This window comes from Plecotus auritus, assembly GCF_963455305.1.
Source record: "Plecotus auritus genome assembly, chromosome: 10".
NCBI classification, from domain to species: domain Eukaryota; kingdom Metazoa; phylum Chordata; class Mammalia; order Chiroptera; family Vespertilionidae; genus Plecotus; species Plecotus auritus.
In genome coordinates, this window is record NC_137785.1 from 26,070,106 (window position 1) to 26,091,836 (window position 21,731).

The 21,731-nt window shown below is 47.1% G+C and overlaps 1 protein-coding gene across 4 annotated transcripts in view; it reads right to left on the minus strand.

Moving 5' to 3' along the window:
* The window catches only part of FBXO31 (F-box protein 31), a 43,285-nt gene that overhangs the window by 11,377 nt on the left and 10,177 nt on the right, over window positions 1-21,731 (minus strand). For 2 of the 4 annotated variants that reach the window (XR_013959278.1, XM_080646060.1), the window contains exons 2-6: window positions 13,116-13,187; window positions 8,487-8,573; window positions 3,483-3,559; window positions 1,284-1,451; window positions 627-701 (exon numbers count right to left, since the gene is read on the minus strand). Coding sequence is in view for 2 of the 4 variants with exons in the window: in XM_080646060.1 (XP_080502186.1) it covers window positions 627-701; window positions 1,284-1,451; window positions 3,483-3,559; window positions 8,487-8,573; window positions 13,116-13,187 (479 nt within the window). In the remaining 2 variants the exon portion in view is untranslated. The remainder of the gene's footprint in view (window positions 1-626; window positions 702-1,283; window positions 1,452-3,482; window positions 3,560-8,486; window positions 8,574-13,115; window positions 13,188-21,731) is intronic. The other 2 variants (XR_013959277.1, XM_080646061.1) reach the window with 1 other exon arrangement.

Here is a 21,731-nt window from a genome sequence, read left to right on the forward strand (position 1 = left end):
TTGGTCATTCATTCTGAGGGTTGGTGGGTGTGTGGTCTGTGAGAACATGGGTCCCCACCCAAGCTCCAATTCCTCCTCCCACCCTGCGGGAATATGATGAAGGCCATCTGTAAGGGTGCTGTGGGACCTTCTTGGTCAAGGAAGCTGCCAAAAAGAAACTGTTTTCGGATGTGAACCTGGATCGAACAGCTGGCACTTTTATCTCATACAGCTGTGCGTGTGTGTAAGCATGCCCACCCAGCATGCCCCATTGCTTTGCTTTCTGTGCTCTATATAATCCTGTACTGTGGAAGCTTGTGTTGCAGTACTTTCACTGGCCTGCACATAAGTCCTAATAAACTCATGTCTTTCACAGCCAGTCCTCCAGGTTATTTTGGGGAACTGGCAAGCAATACACTGAGTTTTCCTTGGACCTCGGCTCTTTGCATAGCAGCGGGGGAACAAAAACGTATGCTTGTGTACACAAGTCCATATGAGGCCGTTTCTGACAAAAGGGTCAGGCACACTTTCTGCACCAACAATGTGAGGATGAACCATGGGAGAGGGCGCTCTTGGTGGCATGCTGATGATGCCAAACCATTCAACCTCACGTCTGCGCCTTGTGCACAGAAGGAGTGCAGGCTCACCTCTTGTCTCCCACCAGACATCCTGTGGTGCTCCGTCTGGTTGCACTTGGTGGAGAACTCGTCCTTCTTCACAATCTTGAGCATTCATGACAAAGGAGAGAGGGGAACAATAAATCAGCCGTGGCATCTCTATCAGAGAATGAACCCCTCCTCAATGCTGCACCCCACTCATCTATAGAAGCCCCATATGCCTACAAATCGTGACCAGTCCAGAAAAGGGCACTCAGAACTACCTGAGCATGCACTTCCTTCTCAGAGGAGCGGTGCACCAAAGAGAGAGGTGTTTGTGCTTTTCCAAGGAGATTCTTAGAGCAGGAAAAAGGGGCTACTGTTTCTTAGTGTTAGAGGTTTTGAAAACAGAACAGTGAGGAATTGTGTTTGGAAAGAACAAATGGTTTTAATTGGATGCAGAACCAGTAGAGGGTTCCAACTAGTGATTCTTTGGGGAGTTACATCATAGCACCACAGCATAAATACACAGAAGGGATGGAGGTAGAGCCGTTTCCTCCCATTTCCCCTGACCTGTATGGACACAGGCTTGTAGCTAGAAACACCACTGCAAACTCAGCTGTCACCAGAACTTGGAAGAGCAGGGGAGACCTCACCCCTCAACTGCGTGTGGCTGCCATGTCTAAGAGAGCCCAAGCATACACTCACCTGAATGTGGCCGTTGTGGGGCCCTCTGTGGCCGTACATGCACTCCACTGTGGCTGACTTCCTCTCCATCAGGTGAATTCTAAACAAGGGCTTGAATCGCATTGGGTCATCCACATGAGGGTCATGGGGAGGCAGGTACATCCAGCCAATAATAAACAAGCCATCCACCTGTGGTGAGGAGAAAGGGCGCATGTCCATGTGAGGGTTACGGCGAGGCACTGAGGCAGAGGTTTCTCACCCCACAGTTGTCCATGATGACCATCCCACACCTCCACACTCCAGTCCCATGGAAAACCTCAGGACCAAGAGACATCAAAATGCGCCTGATCTATGGCAATGGGACACTCACAGCCCCTCAACCAAGTGCTTGTTAACTAGAAAGTACTAGTAATTCTCTAATGTAAAGCACAATGTGCTATAGTTGATAACACTGTATTGTATCACTGGAATTTGCAAGAGTAGAACATAAACGTTAGGTGATGGATGTGTTAATTAACTAGATGGTGGGAAACCTTTTACAATGTATATGTATATCAAATCACCAATAAGGCTGGAAAAAATTAATTTTTAAATAGAAAAAAAGCAGTTGGATCTGAATCCAAAAAAGCCTTTTAGAGAGAACTTCCAGATCTAAAATGGGGGAGCAAGGAAGCGGGGGGAGCTAAATGACATGAGAAAAAGGCAGGCAGAATAATCCAGAAAGTGTCACCCACTAGAGCCACTGACCTGAGGAAAAAATGGGAGTGCTGCTTTCAGCAGGAGAGACTCATGAGGCAAAACAAACTAATAGAATGTGAAATCGTTTAGGTCCCGATTTTAATGAACCAGCTGTCAAAGGCAGTGTTGAGACAATCAGGGAACCTTCCATATTGGCTGTGTCTCAAGTAATAAATATCAAGGGATTATTGCTACTTTTGTAGGGTGTGATGAGAATGTGGTGGATATGTAGGAAAATACCCAGATTTAGAGATCCACACTGAAGTACAAACAGATGAAGCGACACAGGCCTGGGATTTGCTTGAAAATGCCTGAAAACAAACCACCAAGGGGCAGAGACAGAGGCCACAAACTTGGCACACGATAGATAATTGCTGAATCCACGGGGTGGGCATTGGTAATGTATGCTACCGTTCCCCCTATTCGTGTGTGTTTGAGACAGTGAGTGACAGAAAGTGAGAGCTCAGATCAAAGGACGGCACAGTCCCCACACACTGTGCTCAGCACAGAGGCACCATGTTCTCAGTGGAGGGGACAGGGACAGCCCAGGTTGGGATGACCCAGCAGCACTCCTGCTTTCCCAGAACAGCCTGGATCCACGGCTTCTAGCTCTATCGACAGAGGGGAGAAATTAATCACTTTAGTGCTTATTGCTCTGAGACAAGAGCCAGTTGCTGTTGTTCAGTCACAGGTTCCATTTTCCCGTAATTATCCCCTGCTTTCAGAAGCCCTTTTTTCCTTTTACTCTATTACTCACTGCCAGTATGAAAAACAATTATCACTGGCCTGACTAAAAGGAAAAAACTATGCCCAAGCTGGGAACTGTCTGGCTTGTCTCTGAGAGAATGTTTTAAAAGCAACACTTTTCCCCAGTGATATTAAACATAACACATGTAAATGTGTTTCTTAATGAATGTTTCCACCGAATATGAAGAATATAAAGCAGTATTTATCCCTGTCCAAAACCCCACCTGGTGAGCAAAATATACAGAGTGACAGAGTAACTAGCATCACCAGGCAGCCCACCTGGACGGGGCTCAGCAGAGCTACACCGAGACTACCCAAGGCCCCAGAGGCCATTGCGAGGCAGACCCATTACCATTACATGATGTGCAGGCAGTCTCCTGGACTGGGCTTCTGGCACGTGCCAACAAGAGGGAAAGCAGGAGCAAAACACCAGCACTCCCCAGGGGGCACCTGACTTTGTTTTACTTTGACATCAGCTACAGCGACACCCGGGCCCATGGCTATTCAAAAGGCACCATTCAGAGCACATGCGACCTTTACTGGGAGGAGACCCCTGTTCTGCATGAAACCAGCTAGGGCCACAAAACATAACCTGATGAGAAGCTCCTGTGAGTTCTCTAATGTCACACAGAAAGCAGCTGACTGCCCCTCCAATAGAAAAGGCACCACGTTCCGTCCATGTGGGACAGCAATCCTAACTTCACAAGAATCCACACTCGAGGCTCTCGGACTTACCACCACATTCAGCAGTCCCCCGTAGGGCCCAATATCTGGCTGCCACAATCCCAAGATGTGTCTGTATCGGTGGAGCACTATAGGAAGAGAGAGAGAGCAGGTCTTCACTTCAGAGGCAGCCAGTCTTCACTTTATAGCAAATCAGAGGAAAGGGCAGGAGGAGGATGAGAGAATTATGAAGGCTTATAACAGAGCCTTGTAAACATGTGAATTGAAGCAAATCTTACCTACAAAAGTTTCTAAAGAATTCTAAAAATAAAACTGTCTTTAAAAAGCATAATAAAACAGCCCGCGGGTGTGGTTCAGTGGTTAAGCATTGACCTATGAACCAGGAGGTCACGGTTTGATTCCCGGTCAGGGCACATGTCCAGGATGCAGGCTCCATCCCTAGTAGGAGGCATGCAGGAGGCAACTGATAGATGATTCTCTCTCATCATTGATGTTTCTCTATATATATATACCACTCCCTTCCTCTCCCTGAAATCAATAAAAAAAAACCACATATTTAAAGGGGTGAGCTTTTAAAAAACAAGCATAATAAAACAGACAATTGGGTCCTTTTGAAATCCAGGCCCTATGCGAGCAGCTCCAGGGACAGAGAACTGCTGTCTTGTATGACACAGACTGGGCGCCTTTCTGAAGTGATGAGCATCCCATCAGTTTACACAACTGAGGAAGCACAGGATTCTTTAAAAGGTGGGGACAGAGTTCAACATGTCATGGGACTGTATATTAAGAATTAAATTGGGTCATCTCACTTTTTAAAAAAATGGCACCTCCCCACCTTATTTAAAAAACAATGCATAGATATTGACTGAAGAAAACTGGAGAGAAGGAATCCCAGTGCCAACCTGAAATCCCACTACACAGAGATGACCAGCTGCAGTAAACATTTTGGAAAATGTCCTTCACTTTAATTTCCTTTGCACATGTACTTGTGGAGTGAATGAATGAATGAATGAATGGGCAACCAACTTACACAAGTCCCCGACTGCCAGGTGTAGGGTCTGGGGTCCTTGTGCAGACAGAGTGTGGTGATTAATTTCATGTGTCAACTTGACTGGGCCACGTTATTCTGGATGTGTCTGTGAGGTTGTTTCTGGATGAGATTAACATTTAAATCGGTGGATGGAATAAAGCTGACTGCTCTCCCCAACGTGGTGGATCTCATCCAATCAGTTGAAGGCCTCAATACAGAAGACTGACTCTTCCACCAGTAAAAGGAAACCCCTCCTGCCTTGCTGCAAGAGCAGAGACATGCTTTTTCTAATTTCGAATTCTAAATATGGGCTCTTCCTGACTAGAATAAGAGGCTGACCCTCCTGTGAATAAAGAGAATTTCCTCCTGCCTGACCGCCTTGAGCTGGATATTGGTTAAAAGTGACCTGTCCATCTCCTTACCCTGTGGTGAGTGATATTCCCCGTACCTACTAAAGCAATCTGGAGCACTGCCAGAATTCTGGGTCAGAACCTCAAAACTCAGAACCCTACGGTTATAGCTATTTTTAAGTTCAAAATGCGCTTCGACAGTCATCATCAATTTGCAAACAAGAACGTGTTAAATATGTCAGTCATAAGGACAACACATCCCCCCCATGATGCTTCCAACTTCTTACAGACAGGAATTATCAAGAATATCAGGCAACGACATATGGCCTGATATTGAAAAAATAAGTGACACAGCAAAAGCAGCTAATCTGAGGCCACAAAGCTCTAACAGAATTTGCAGCCTCAGATGATGCTGACTTGCTTCTCTCCAGGACAGCGTCTTGTACTCAAGACTGCTGATCCTCTCTGGTCCAACGGAACGAAGGCCTGGATGGTTTTAAGAGACCAGGAGAACTCAATAGGTCCAGGAACAGAGCAGGGTCCCAAGTCCCTCAAAGCCAATCATCACAGCAGACTTCTCTGGAAAGTTTGGCTAACGGTAGAAAGAAATTCTGAGCTGCACTCCGTTCAAACTGCTAGGAGCACTGGAACACCAACCACCTGGGCACTGTGAAGTTTGAAGGTGGGGTTGAAATGACCTTTCTTCTTTCACACATTAACTTTCTCCTGGAGGTAACAGACCATGCACAGTTCAAATATGTCCACAGAGAAATGGAACTAATGCTCACAACTGGTTATTCTCATTATATTTCCTGGCTCTTTCAAGTTTTCTATAATGACTGCTGTATTTTTATAGCTCAGACCTTAGAGAAGATAGCAGTCTCCAGTTAGACCAGCCTCTTCTAAGCTGTCAGCCACCGGCAGCTGGCGGGCATCACTTTAGTGGCTACAGTCCAGAGGCTCTGGAAGTCCTCTCCCAGAAGGGTGGTGACACACCCTTACAAGCTACAGGAAACTTCTGACCACCCCTTGGGAACAAAGAGAACACCCCCACACAACTCCAGGCACTTCCTAGGTCTCGGCCACCAAACCTCCCTCCCAGAGGTGGGTCAGAATTCCATTTTTGGTCTCAGATATAAGCTCCAGACAGGTTGTTGTTCTAAGAGAATCTGGTGGCAAATGTATAACATAATGAGCCTGTAAGTGCTTGTCCATTTGTATTTAAAAGCCCATGCCAGGCCATTCCCATCAGCACAGCTGTGGCAACTGATGGATTGCTCTCATCAATAAGCACTATGTGGCATTCTCTCCCCAGGCCTAGAGAAGGCACCTTGGCTCAGCCACTGCTATGCAGGGAGGGCGGGTTAGTCTAGGACAGTGGTCGGCAAACTCATTAGTCAACAGAGCCAAATATCAACAGTACAATGATTGAAATTTCTTTTGAGAGCCAAATTTTTTAAACTTAAACTTCTTCTAACGCCACTTCTTCAAAATAGACTCGCCCAGGCCGTGGTATTTTGTGGAAAAGCCACACTCAAGGGGCCAAAGAGCCGCATGTGGCTCATGAGCCGCAGTGTGCCGACCACGGGTCTAGGGCAAAATGTTCTAGAGAGGCTACTTCTAAGAGGGTTTGGAAAAGAACAGAATTCATGCCTTCAGACTTGGCCCGCCCCACCCCTTTGCTATCCAGCCCCAGCCATGCCCCCAGCTCCTCCTGTTTACACACCCGACTGCTCACACACACTCCTGACTGGTCACACATATCCCTGACTGCTCACACACACTCCTGACTGCTCACACACACTGACTGCTCACACACACCCAACTGCTCACACACACTCCTGACTGCTCACACACACTCCTGACTGCTCACACACACCCTGACTGCTCACACACACCCTGACTGCTCACACACACTCCTGACTGCTCACACATATCCTTGACTGCTCACACACACTCCTGACTGCTCACACACACCCTGACTGCTCACACACACTCCTGAGTGCTCACACACACCCTGACTGCTCACATACACTCCTGACTGCTCACACACACCCTGACTGCTCACATACACTCCTGACTGCTCACATACACTCCTGACTGCTCACACACACCCTGACTGCTCACATACACTCCTGACTGCTCACATACACTCCTGACTGCTCACACACACCCTGACTGCTCACATACACTCCTGACTGCTCACATACACTCCTGACTACTCACACACACCCTGACTGCTCACATACACTCCTGACTGCTCACACACACTCCTGAGTGCTCACACACACCCTGACTGCTCACACACACTCCTGACTGCTCACACATATCCTTGTCTGCTCACACACACTCCTGACTGCTCACACACACCCTGACTGCTCACACACACTCCTACATGTCCCCTTGCCACTGGTCTTTACTCAAGCAGTTCAGCTCTGGGCCTGATTACACCTACACTGTGGGTGGTGTTCACAGTAATGTGCAGTGCTCAGACACCACCCCAAAGCTTGCTGATCAGTCCTGACATCTCCATCTCCCCTGGAGTAAGTAAAATGGGACCAGCAAGCACTTTAGCTACATGTCCAGAGCCTGGCAGTGGTTAGAAGAAATTCCATAGATGACTCTATTCCTTGTGATCTGAGTAGATTTTGTTAGAAATTGTACACTTAAAAGATTTAGAAGTGGGTCTAGTCCACGCAGGCGATGCTGACATAGGGCACACTCGCAGGGCTGAGGGAGTAAGTAGCAGGATGTCTCTGTACTTCTACAAACGTAAACACTGCTTTCAGCACATGCAGATAGTTTTAGTGTTTTTCTTGACACTAAAGTTCATGCTCTCTGTCTCAACTCAACCTAATAACAAGTGGAGATAGCCTTAGTCGCTATGGAATATGGCTTAGGAGAACTTCCAGAGCCCAAGTAATGCCAAGCAAGAGGAATCAGGTTCTGCCCTAGCTGGTTTGGCTCAGTGGATAGAGCGTCGACCTGTGGACTGAAGGGGCCCAGGTTTAATTCCAGTCAGGGGCACATACCTCAGTTACAGGCTCGATCCCCAGTCCAGGCAACCAATGAATGTGTCTCTCTCTCATCGATGTTTCTCTCTCTCTGTCTCTCCCCTTCCCTTCCATTCTCTCTAAAAATCAATGGAAAAATATCCTCAGGTGAGGATTAACAATAACAACAAAAGAGGAATCAGATTCTAAATAATGAACTGTTTCTACATACTTTTGTCCATTTTTAGTCTCAGCTATAAGTTCCAGATAGATATATATAGGTACATGTTTATGTAATTTTTTCAAATTCACGTATGCTGTCCAAATGTGATCAACTAAAGAAGCCTAGAAGTAAACCACTTACATTTCATTTCATTTCTACTCTATCTGTCCTCTCAGTCTCAATAAATGTGCATCAACAGAGTGATCACGCTGATACTCCCTCAAAAACAAAAGATGCCACAGAAACCTGGCCCATATGTACAGCAGCCCCAGGCTGGTGTGCTCCTGGTCATGGCTGAGCCACAGAGAACACTGCAGAAAGGTGAAAAGACAGCAAAAGCCAAGGAGGTCAGCTCGCTGTTAGGACCAAAGCATCTGCGTGCTGTGAGTTAGAGGTCCCTCTCCATGCAGCTTCGGGCCGTGCTCCCCCGCCACAGCCAAAGTAGCAGGAGGTACATACGGCAGGTGTACACATCTCTGTACTCCATGTGCTCGTAATCGGGAAGAATTTTCATGAAACGGCCCGACTTCACACGAGGGTTTATACCTGAACGACACAGCAGGGAAAGGACTAAAGATGGTTCCACTTCCATGATGTTATAAACAGTTTTCATATGACTCAACACCTGCTCCCTCACCACCATCCTACTCAACCCCCGGTACCTTAGGAGGCAAGCACTTGACAAAAATGCGAGGCCTGGCTATAGAGAAAACGTTGTGATATGTTCCTTTTAATCTACGGATTCACACCAGAAAGTCATGATGGTGACAGGCTTGGGACACTCTTCATGCTCACGCTCCTCCCTCTCCTGTCATGGGTCAATGGAGCTCACTGTGGTGGGAAAGCAGAGGACGCAGCTTGTGGACATTTGGAGTGACTGTTTAGGGAACCCTTGTGCCCCAACTAAGATATTCAGCTTGTATAGTGTATGCCCAGCGCTTTCCTTTGCTTGTGTCTGTTTGGTTTTGTACTGCGGATGACATCTGCCAGCTCCTAACTCAGAGTCTTCGCTTCTGAGTCAAGGCTGGCTCACTCTTCCACCTATGCCAGGGGCTAAGGTTGACTTTCTTCCACCACCTGTTCCAGGAGCTAAGTACTTTTCTCCTGGATAAGGCCTTCAAAGCAAACTCACAAAAACATGCCCCTGCACTGTGAAACCTGCTTTGGCTGGTGGCAAATTAAACACTTTGGGATGCTAAATGAAGATAACATGAATCATTCTCTGGATTTCCCGACCATTTTCAAAGAGTCAAGAATCAGCAGTCAAGGGGGCAGGAGCAAGGTGCAGGGGGGTTAATGGGGAAGAAAGGAGATATCTGTAACACTTTCAACAATAAAAATTTTTAAGAAGAATCAGCCCTAGCTAGTTTGGCTCAGTGGATAGAGCGTCGGCCTGTGGATTAAAGGGTCCCAGGATGGATTCCAGTTAAGGGCAGGTATCTTGGTTGCAGGTTCCTCCCCAGCCCAGGCCTTGGTCAGGGCACGTGCAAGAGGCAACCAATCAATGTGCTTCTCTCACATCGATATTTCTCTCTGTCTTTCCCTCTCTTCCACTCTAAAAATCAATGGGAAAATATCCTCTGGTGAGGATTAAAAAAAAAATAAAAGAATCAGCAGGCTAAAGAAATCTCCAGATGTCCCTCTCTGTCCACCCAGGCCCCACATGCATGTGTGCTTGTTGACCTCACCATGGCCCTTGTCCCCTCTCTGTTGCCCACTCCTGACTTACCCCTGGCCACACCATCTCCTGCTCCCCAGCAGTCACTACCCACCTATAGAGAAGACTGTTCTTTAACATGACCATTGTCTGTCCTGCAAGCTGAACCTGAGCCAGAACGAAGGTTGCTTTCTGCAAACCCCTCTTAGAGACTGTTTGATCATAAATGATGTTCATTCAGTACAGCCGGTGTGGCTCAGTGTTTGAGCATCAACCCAGGAACCAGGAGGTCATGGTTTGATTCCTGGTCAGGGCACAACCCGAATACTGGACTCGATCCCCAGTAGGGGGCGTGCAGGAGGCAGCCAATCAATGATTCTCTCTTATCATAGATGTTTCTAAGTCATTCTCCCTCTCCCTTCTTCTCTGAAATCAATAAAAACATATTTTAAAAAATAATGATGTTCATTCAGATATAAATAAGCACCCTCCCTTGCCTCTTGCTCTGTGCTGGTTCCTGGAACAGGTTGTTGTCCTGACCTGGAAGGGCACGGAAAGTAATTTCCCGCACCTGGTAGCATTCACGTACTAGTATGTGATATCTCCCCTCTACCCCATATATTTCTTTGGTGCCTGTCAAGCGGTGTAAGGCTCCCTTTCATCTTGCAGCTGCCCATGATGTGCCTTGTCTGTGAGTTTCCCCTAATAAACCCCATTAATTACCAGACAGGAGTGGCCAGACTCCTTCTTCCTTCCTTTCCCTGCTCTCGCTTACAGAGGTAGATTTTTCCATCTCGGGGCTTTTCCCTGGGTCTTCGTGTGCAAACACCGCCAGCCTGCCCCCCACCCCCAACCCCGTGCCCAGGTACCCCCTCTATATAGGACAGCCACAAGCAGGGCCCAGCCAACCCCTCCCCCACCGCTGAGACGAGCTCCGTGGGGGCCTTATTCACCAGGTGTGCTGTCCTCTGGGTGCCACAGCCCTAATGCCTGGCAGATGTGAGCACCTGGCCCCTCCAGGACACTACTTGAGACTCACAACTCTTAAAGAGGCAACAGTCTTCATGGTGCTTTAAGACACTATCATCACATGGCCCAGGAAACTCAAAAAGCAGTTCCCAAAGACAAGCACTTGTCCTATTACTCATAAAAGCCAGTGGGCATCCACAAGAGCCAGGAAAGCTTTCTTGTGTGTATGTACAGACTGTTGCAGGGAGTACTTGGTTTTGACTCTAATACCAGTGCCAACAGCAAGAGTGAATTCCTCCAACTCTACGGTCTGGCTAGATTTAAGACACTGAGCTCTGGATAAAACACTGAGAAATCGCGAGTGGAGCCAGGACCATGTGGGCTCCCATAGAATAAAGGGTGGGAGGGGAGCAGGGGAGCAACCAGCTTCCTGCCTCTGAAACTCTGGGCTTTGGAGGAATCACAGACATTGTTCTTGCTGATGAGATGAGAGGACAGGAAGGGTTATACTTCCACAAGACTCACTTCCTCTGGATAGACGCACATCTTCTGGGGTTGGTGGGATGTGAAGCAGAGGCAAGAGGAGAAACCAAAGTCTGAAAGTGCACGGGGATAGAGGAGCAGGGAGAAAGGTCTTGAGCAGATCAGCCTTGCAGTGGGGCGCGGGGCTGGGACAGCAACTCAGGAGGCAGTAGCCGGCGTGAAAATGGTGGCTGGGGGCAAGGGTGAAGCCCGAGGTCCACAGGAGGGAGGAGGAGGGGGCGCTAGGAGTTGGCAGAACTGGAGCTGATGTGTGGCAAGAGAGGTCCCAACAACAGCATTTCTAAGTTTCCAAGTCTCTCTGAGGCAGGTGAGAGGGGACAAGAACTTGGAGGTCACGGCTGAACCACCAAGAATTGTGCCTGGAAGAGGAAGCCTCATGAAGAATTTAGAGCAAATTCTTCACAGAAGGACTAACCAATCCAACACTCCCATATGGCCATGGGATCACAGTGTGGAGAGTCTGATGGGATGAGGAAGCGCTGAGACGCTGAAATCAGCCCAGATATAGAGACTGAACACCGCCTGGGTCTTCCCACAGTCAGCCGCTCTGCACAAGTGCCAGCTCTACCTGTGCTGGGAGTGCAGCCACGTGAAGGAGGGGTACCTCGGAAGGGGACTCTGAGAGGAACAAATCCACGGAAAAGATGGGATTCAGAGAGTGGCCCCAATTAGCCCCCAGACCTTGCAAGAAAGCTTGGAGCACCCAAATGTTTCCTTGGAGAAGCGTGGCCCTCAGTTCCTGGGTAAGGTACTTGGTAAGCAGACATCACCTGGTCTGCTTTCAATGGTGAACTGAGTAGAAAGTTCAGGAGAATGTGAAAACCAAAATTTTCTCTAAGATGGTTTTAAGATGAACACTTAAGGCCCTTTTCAGAATGGTCAACAGGTCAACTTTAGGCCAAAGAGAACTGGGTCACCATTATCTTTCTTACTCTGTTCTTTAACCCCCAGCTCTGGGTGCTAAAATAATCCATGCCACACCCCACTGGGTGGTGAGTGAGCATGCTGCTTCCTGTGCCTCCGCTGCTCCTGGGCCACCTTGGTGTTAACAGGAGCCTTCACAGCCTCCTATAACGGGGCCCAGGGAAAAGGCCCGCTGGGAAGATACTTGGGGCTGGGGAAGCTTGGAGCACTCAGGGAGTGTTGCTGACGACTCTGGAAAGTAAAGGAAACTGAAGGGAAGACTGAACTGAAGGGCTGGAGGCCAGTGCCAGGCTGGAGGGAAGAACTGGCCCACAGGCAGCCCTGTTAGCTGAGGGTGTCAGCAGGAGTCTCACGGCTCTATTTCCCAGTTACTATCAGCCATCGCACATCTAATCAGGCAATGGACCCACAATCCAGAAAAAGGGACCCCTCTGGAAGCACCCAAATTTGTTCCCAGTGTAGATATGTTTCTCAGATCTATAGGTCCTTGACACCTAATATCCTGTTATGGGCTGAAAAATAAGAGTACCGACATGCCCAGAAAGGGGGAGAAGAGAGGCCCCATCCCGTTTTAGTGCTATTACTACCAGTGCTGTCTCTAAAATGTCAATTATACCCTGGCCAATGTGGCTCATTTGGTTGGGCATTGTCCCGTGCACTGAAAGTTTGCAATTCCCAGTCAGGGCACATGCATGGATTGTGGGCTTAATTCCCGGTAGAGGGCGTGCAGGAGGCAACTGATCAATGTTTCCCTCTCACACAGATGTTTCTCTTTCTCCCTCTCCCTTCCTCCCTCTTTCTCTCCTTTCTTCTCTCTCTAAAAATCAATTTTAAAAAATCTTTAAAAATTAAATAAAATGTCAATTATGACATTAAAATTAAGGTCTAAGAATGGAACTAGGTTTTCGGTCAAAATAATTTACTATCCATCATTGATGCTCAAGGTGTCTGCTCTTGGAACAAAATTAATGATGGGTGATATTAGATTAACTTACGCTTTGCATAGACATCGCGACAAGACACACCCGTGATCTCCAGCTTCCGCAAGTTTTCACAAACACCATACTCTGTAACAAGAAACATTTACCAGACGTTACAGTCAAGAAATCACAAAATAATAGAAATAGACTGTCAGGAGGGAGAGGTGAAAAGGGAGGGAGAGAGGAAGGGAAGCAAGGTGCATGCCTAAGCCTTAGCCATGTCTCGCTACTCTGATCACACGATTCCAAAACCACACAATCCCCAGCTTATGAATATGGTGTGGCAGAAATTCGGTGTTCTGGAAACAATGCATGCTCCCATGAAAATGAAATTGTCATTGGTGTCAGGTTTCCATGAAGGCCCTTTTAACCCCAATTGGCCCACCACACTACTAATTCTATTAAACAAAAACACGGGTCCTACAATTGAAGACCTAGGCAAGACACGAGAAGGAGGAGCTGGACACTCCCTGCCCTTTTGCATTGGGCTACCTTAGAGCAATAGCCAGTCAGGGGATCCTTACACTCTCCCCACTGCCCTGTCCTCACCTCTCGCATCCTCCCTGTCCCTACTCTCATCTCACCACGGCTCCACTATTCAAAATCACACCCTCCCCCCAGCACTTCCCAACCAAAACCTTGGGTCCTTCTGTTCAGATCTCAGTGAGGTTTCAAAAGGAAAGCACTGTAATTGAACTAATCGACTCAAATACAGAACTGCCTGTTGGCCAAGAGCTAATAGTGACAACAACAGCCTCATACCAACCTTTGTGCATGCTGGGCACCATGCCAAGCTCCTGCTGGGCACCACTACACTCTACCCTGCCAGCAGCCCCAGAGAGAGGTGCTATTGTCATCTCCATTTTAATGATGGAAAGACAGGGGCAGAGAGGTGATTGATTTGCACAAAGGAGCATGGGCTTATGATGGGGACCCAGAATCAAAGCCTGGGTGAGAAAGCCTCATAGTTGTGAGCACAGCCCTAGCACAGGCGTGTGCTCTGTAAGCATCTGATGAGGAGAATAAGGGGCCCCTAGGGCCTCACAGTAATAACCACCAGGACTCTCACTCACTGTGCTCATATCAGGTGCAGGCATCCAACTGGGGCTTCATAGAACAGCCTAGTAATAAAATGCTGACAATCACCTCTAAGCCCAGTACTATGCCCCCATGGCAGGGAGGGAAACTGAGGCTTGGTGAGGTTGGTGACTCAGCAGTCATCGGAAATATGGATTGATTCAGTCTGGACAGTAGCCGCAGAGCACTGTCTCTCATCTCATCACTTTCAACCATGCCTGAACCCGCCTGAGGTCTGGTCTTTTCAATGGAATGGACGCTATTAACCCAAATGCTTCCATAACAGTTGGGATTTTGACAGTACACAAGGCAGAGCTCAAAATGCACACAGGCTGGAGAAGCTATCTGGGGTGAGGCAGTTACTACTCTGCAAACCCCTTTGATCAGGCCTGCTTTTCCCTACCGCCACTATCAAACAGACATGAAGTTCAAGGCCTAAAACCATGGCCTTGCTCATTATCAGGCAAAATACACCTGCTTATCCTCCTGCCAAGAGGAATGTGGACTCCATTCTAGAACAGAGATCGCCAACCTTTCAGACCTCACGGACCACCAGAGGTCCACGGACCACCGGTTGGCGACCGCTGATTTAGAAGATTATACAGATTATAAGCACTTCTGAGGAAACACAAATCATGAAATATGCTGAGAATCTGGGGCAGGGGTAAAATAATGTGGGCATGTAACATGAGTTTTCAGCAATCTGAGAGACAAGTTTGTGAAGATCCTTGCAGACCACTCCTGGTTGGTGGAACAAATGAGGACAACTGGTCTACCCTGAGAAGAGCTCTGCTCTGTATTAAATTATCTTCACACTTTCCGGTGGCTCTGTGATGCCAAGTGGCTCTCGCTGAACACCACCAGTCCTTGTCACTACTTTGTCCAGTTCTCCATAAACACACTTTATCCTTCTCTTGTAAAAACGATGCACTTTAAAATTGTTACTGCAGCCCAGCCGGTGTGGCTCAGCAGTTGAGTACTGATCTATGAACCAGGTCATGGTTCGATTCCTGGTCAGGGCTCAGTCCCCAGTGTGGGGTGTGCAGGAGGCAGCCGATCAATAATTCTCTTTGATCACTGATATTTCTACCTCTCTCTCCCTTTCCCTTCCTCTCTGAAATCAATAGAAATATATATTTTTTAAAATTGTTACTGCATAGTAATATTGTTGCTTTGGTTTGCTTTCTGTGTGGCTTTCGAAGGCCAGCTCCTTTTCTCAGTTCCAGCATGCTACAGTGCATGAAGCAGCCAAAGACCAGCCTCTTTCTGCCTCACCAACAAAGCGGTTTGATTGTGGGGCAGCGGGTGTGGGAAGGTGTCCTTTGAATTGCATACTTTTGTAATATGTGTTAGTACTGAAGGCCAATGGTTATTATATACAGAGCGAGCCCTGAAATGCATCCATCTGTGCTCTTGTTGCTGATGGCCTTTTGTGAGGCACTGAGACTGTCCCTTGGGCATTCCTCTGTGCTCAGACTGTGCAAGGCTAGTGACTTGGTTCATGATGTCTATGAATCCAGTTACTCCAACCTGATAGAAACTACCATTGCCCCTCATTAATCACTTGGACTTCTGAGTGATTCTAACGTTTTTATTAAGATGATCACATCATCATAAATCTGTGTACTTTGTCAACAAATGGTATTGCTAATAGCACATAGTGAGAGTGGCTATATTTGCAACTTCGAGATATACAGGGGTGAAGGCACAACCAGATAAAGCATCCACAAAAACGCCATTAACAATCAGAAGAAAGGCAAAGTTATGATGTAGTGCTAACAAATACAGCAATCCTTAGGGGGACTTTTCTTAACGTTCCCAAAAGATTACAACAAATCCACCAAAGTGGAATCATGTCATTCTGAACCAAATGTTCCTGTAAATGTTGGGTATTTTCCACATGATGGAATTAAAAAAAAAAAAAAAAAGAGTGGCCAAGAACAATTCCACATCCTCTAATTTTTCTATAAACCTTCCCGTAAGTCATTAAGGGAAAATGCCCTGAAAATGGCTTTAAGGCCAGTATACTTGCCTGTGCTACATATCCTTCCTTCCAGAAAACCTAACAAGTGTTAACTCTATCCTTTGGCAGAGATCCCAACTGAAATTATTAAAAGCACACCAAACCATGTTGCCTACTGCTGTTCTTAACACCTGGCTAACCGGTCACAAGTATACTCATGTTTCTGTGCCCAAACGTTGCTGACTGGTCATGAGTTAACTCGTGTCTTTTTCTCAACTCATCAGTCAGTATTTTCAGAGATGTGACAAGCAATACATCTAATTCTTTACATCCATCTTTTATTCTGGCTAAAGTTTAAAAAAAAAACATGTCGTGGCAGAGAAGAACATTTGAGCGAATTATGTGCAGATACTTTGTCTGATTGGCCGAGTGACTTTGATAGTCAGCTGGAAGACAGTATTTTGTTGGTAGTAATGAGTCTGACATTAGACCATCACGAAGGCAAAAGAGAAATGTGATAGTATCTCTGACAGTGAAAGTGATTCTGAAGAATGGGCAGAAAAAGACATTTTACCAGCCTTGAAGGATTATATAAATATTTCAGATGTGCCCTGGCCGGTTTGGCTCAGTGGATAGAGCGTCGGCCTGCGGACTGAAAGGTCCCAGGTTTGATTCCAGCCAAGGGCACATGCTGGGGTTGTGGGCTCGATCCCCAGTAGGGGGCGTGCAGGAGGCAGCCGATCAGTGATTCTCTCTCATTATTGATGTTTCTATCACTCTCTCCCTCTCCCATCCTCTCTGAAATCAATAAAGAAATATATATTTAAAAAAAATATTTCAGACGCAACTGTTTAATTTGAAGATCCCTAAAGTATAAGTGAAGCAACCAATTTATTTTTTGATAAGGATTTTTTTCTATCTCATTATGTCTCAAACCAATTTATACCATCACCAGATAGAAAAATAGCACAAAACCTCTGCTCAAACTTCAACATGGATGGATGTTACTTATATAGATACTAGAGGAATGGTGCATGAAATTCGTGCATGGGGGGGAGGGGCCTCAGCCCAGCCTGGACCCTCTCCAATCCGGGACCCCTCGGGGGATGCCCGACTGCCGGTTTCAGGCCGATCCCAGAGATCAGAGCAAAACTGGCAGTCGGACATCCCTCTCACAATCCGGGACCACTGGCTCCTAACTGCTCAACTGTCTGCCTGCCTGATTGCCCCAACTGCTCCCCCTGCCAGCCTGATCACCCCTAACCGCCTCTGCCTGCCAGCCTGATCGCCCCTAACTGCCCCCCTGCTGGCCTGGTTGCCCCTTAGTGCCCCCCCTGCTGGCCTGGTTGCCCCTAACTGCCCCCCTCCCCACCAGCCTGGTCAACCCTAACTGCTCCCCCTGCCGGCCTGGTTGCCCTCACTGTCCCCCTCTGCCAGCCTGGTCGCCCCTCACTGCCCCCCATGCTGGCCTGGTTGCCCCCAACTGCCCCCCACCAGAATGGTCGCCCCCCAACTGCCCCACTGCTGGCCTGGTCACCCCTCACTGCCCCCCCTGCTGGCCTGGTCACCCCACACAGCCTGCTGTCATTTGGTCGTCCCTCATTAACCCCCCTGCAGGCCTGGTTGCCCCACGCAGCCTGCTGTCAGTCATTTGGTTGTCCCTCGCTAAGCCCCCTGCTGGCCTGATTGCCCCACACAGTCTGCTGGTCAGTCGTTTGGTCGTCCCTCACTAACCCCCCTGCCAGCCTGGTCACCCCACACAGCCTGCTGCCAGTCATTTGGTCGTCCCTCACTAACCCCCCCGCCGGCCTGGTCACCCCATGCAGCCTGCTGGTCAGTCGTTTGGTCGTCCCTCACTAACCCCCCTGCCGGCCTGGTCGCCCCATGCAGCCTGCTGGTCAGTCGTTTGGTCGTCCCTCACTAACCCCCCTGCAGGCCTGGTCGCCCCACGCAGCCTGCTGGTCAGTCGTTTGGTCGTCCCTCACTAACCCCCCTGCCGGCCTGGTCGCCCCACGCAACCTGCTGGTAGTCGTTAGTTTGTCCCTCTCTAACCCCCCTGCCAGCCTTGTCGCCCCACACAGCCTGCTGTTCGTTTGTTACTGTGAAGGAGTCATGACCAATTTGCATATTACCCTTTTATTAGTATAGATAAATAAGTTTCTTGGTTTAATTTTATTGATTGGATTAACGAAGAAGCCAGAATGGAAAGATTATTTGTCAACCGATCCTTTACTTGAGTCATCCATATTTCAAAAAACTATGACTAGAAAGAGGTTAGAGCAAATACTTCCGTTCTTTGATCTGAATGATAATTCACAAACAACATGTAACAAGACCGTCTTTACAAGTCAGACCTCTTTTGGATCACTTTATCTTGAAATTTAAATCTTTACATATAGCAAAACAGCAGTTGTCACTCAATGGAGAGGACACATCAGATTTAAGACATACAATCCAACAAAAATTACAAAATATGGAGTTTTAGTAACGATGCTTTGTGAAAGTGAGAGTGGCTATATTTGCAACTTTGAGATATATAGGGGTGAAGGCAAAAAGTTACAACAGACTATATTATTCGTCTTATGGCCTTTTCTTGGTTCTTGGCATCATATTTACCAAAATAATTACTACAACAGCATGTCTACAGCTGAACTCTTATTGAAGAACAAAACACTGGTCTGTAAATCAGTAAGGGAGAATCATGGGTTGCCAAAACTACTGAACGTAGCCAGCCACATGGGTGAGTTCTGGCTTGAAATAGCTGGTCAGCAAGGTGTTAAGTATGGGATTTGGTGTTGCAGGCTGTCAATTCAAAAAGTTTCCTTATTAATCTAGCATATAAGGTAATTTATGAAATTATTTTTTGAAAGCATCTACCCCAAAGATGGCAACAAAGTATTAAAAAGTTGGGAAGGGGAGGTCACAGTTCAGTTCCCAGTCAGGGCACATGTCTGGGTTGCAGGCTCAATTCCAGGTGGGGGGTGTGCAGGAGACAGCCAATCAATGATTCTCATCATTGATGTGTGTGTGTGTGTGTGTGTGTGTGTGTGTCCCTCTCTCTTCCTCTCTGAAATCAATAAAAATATATTTTTTTTTAAAGTTGGGAAGGGGGAGAAAAATGGGTGAGCTGGACTTGAGAAAATTTATAAAATCAACTGGTTATACTCTGGTAAACAGTCTGGTGCATTTTCTCAAACAATAAAACATAGAATTGCCACATGATCCATTTATTATTCTACTTCTGGGTATATAAACAAAATAAATTGAAAGCAGGGACTCAAATATCCATGTTCACAGCAGCATTACTCACAATAGCCAAAAGGTGGAAGTAACCCAAGTGTCCATATACAGATGAATGGATAAACAAAATGTGATCCATCCATAAATTGGAATACTATGCAGTCTTTAAAAGAAAAGAAATCCTGACACATGCTACAATGTGGATGAGCCTTGAGGACATTATGCTGAGTGAGATAAGCTAATCACAAAAGGGCAAATACTATATGATTTCATTTACATAAGGTCCCTAGAGGAGTTGAATTCATAGAGACAAAAAGGAGAATGGTGGTGGCCAGGGAGTGGGGAATGGAAAATGGGGAGTTCTTTTTTGTTTAATTTATCTTAATTGTTGAAAGTATGACAGATGACCCCTACCCCTGCCCCCACATTGACCCTCCTGCACCCTGCTCCTGCTCCCTCCCCAGGCCTTCACCGCACTATTGTCTATGTCCATGGGTTATACATATATGCATATAAGTTCTTTGGTTAATGTCTTCCTGCCTCCCCTCCCCCACTTCCCTCTGAAATATGTCAGTCTCTTGCATGCTTTAATGCTGGGGAGTTAGTTTTTAATGGGAACAGAGTTTCAGTTTGGGAAGATGGAAAGAGCTATGGAGACCAGATGGAGGGTAATGGTTGCACAACAATGTAAACATACTTGATGCCACTCAAATGCACACTTAAACAATGGTTAAAACAGAAAATTTTACTTTAGGTATATGTTACCACAATAAAAAATTAAATCGACACTTCAAATATTCCAACCAGAAATTTTTCAAAAAGCTATTTGAACGATGTTTTGCCAAGAGTTAAAAAACAGCCTGTAGTTTGACCTGAGTCAAGTTAACACTGAAGCTGCACCTAACTGCCAGGGGTGCCCACCTCCCATCTTCCTTTTCCTGTCCAATGAAGCCAGTGCCGTATGATGGGGCTAACCAAAAGCTGTCCCAGCCCAGCCAGTGTGGCTCAGCATTTGAGCGTCAACCTATGAACCAGGAGGTCACAGTTTGATTCCTGGTCAGGACACATGCCTGGGTTGCGGATTCAATCCCCAGTAGGGGGCGTGCAGGAGGCAGCCAATCAATGATTCTCATCTCACTGATGTTTCTCTCTTTCCCCCTCCCTTCCTTTCTGAAATCAATAAAAATATATTTTAAAAAACAAAAGCAAAACAAAAAAACTTTGTCCCATAGCACACTTCTTTTTTTTTTTTTTATCCTCACCCAAGAATATATATTTTTTTTATTTTAGAGAGAAGGGGACAGGGTGGGGAAAGGGGGGGAGTGGGGGGGAGAGAAAGACACCCATCAGTTGCCTCCTATATGTGCCCCGACCGGGGATAAAACCCACAACCTAGGTATGTGCCGACTAGGAATCGAACCTGCAATCTTTTGGTGTACAGGACGATGCTCCAACCAACTGATCTACCTAGCCAGGCAGCACATTTCTGAATATGCACTGAATCTAGTCAGTTGCTATGGGTGGGAATGGCATACAAGAGTTTTCTCTCTCTTTTCTACTCTCTAGCCCCCACGGGAGAGCCCAATGGACACACATCTGCTTCTTTAGGCTCCTTTCCTGAAAGAGAAGATGGTATCCATGCCAGTGTGACTGAGGTCTGTACACACTTGCACTGGAAAAGAAGGGGACAAAGAAAGTTGACGTCATTACTCTGTGTACTGCCTTGGTATTGGGAGACTATAATTAGAGAGGACCTAGCCTCCTTGTCCCAAAAAAACACCACTTATAAGGGAACTCTGCCACCTTGGAAAGGCACAGTGCTAAGACACCATCTGAAGCAAGCTTGTGGGCACACCAGATAAGTCCTGGTCCTGGAGGGGCTCGAATGTCAGAGACGAGGTCCACAGGCAACACAGAACTGAAGAGTCTTAGGGAGAAAAGCAGCACGGGCAGGGCCTGCATAGTGGACTATTAACCTGTGGGTGGAGCCAGCAGAGATGCACCTGGAAACGCAGGTGGGGGGTGGGGGGTGGGGGATGTCCAGTGAGGAGGCCACTGTACCACCAGGTAAGGCAGAGACAGGAGGAAAGGAAGGTGCAACCCAGATTTGGCACCTGGCAAGCAGGAGGGAGCCAAGGAGAAGGGCGGAGTGGACTGGAGGAATGCTGCTGGCTTGCTTCCTACCTGCTGTAAACTCAGTCTTCTAAATAAAACTAAAAGGTGGTATTGATCGGAAAGACTGCATTTTTGTCTGTACTAAATTAGGAGATAATTATAACCTTTAATGAAATATGGTTAAAACTTTTACTTCCGAGGCTAAAAAATAAGTCAAAGGCAGGAGGGTGGGAGCT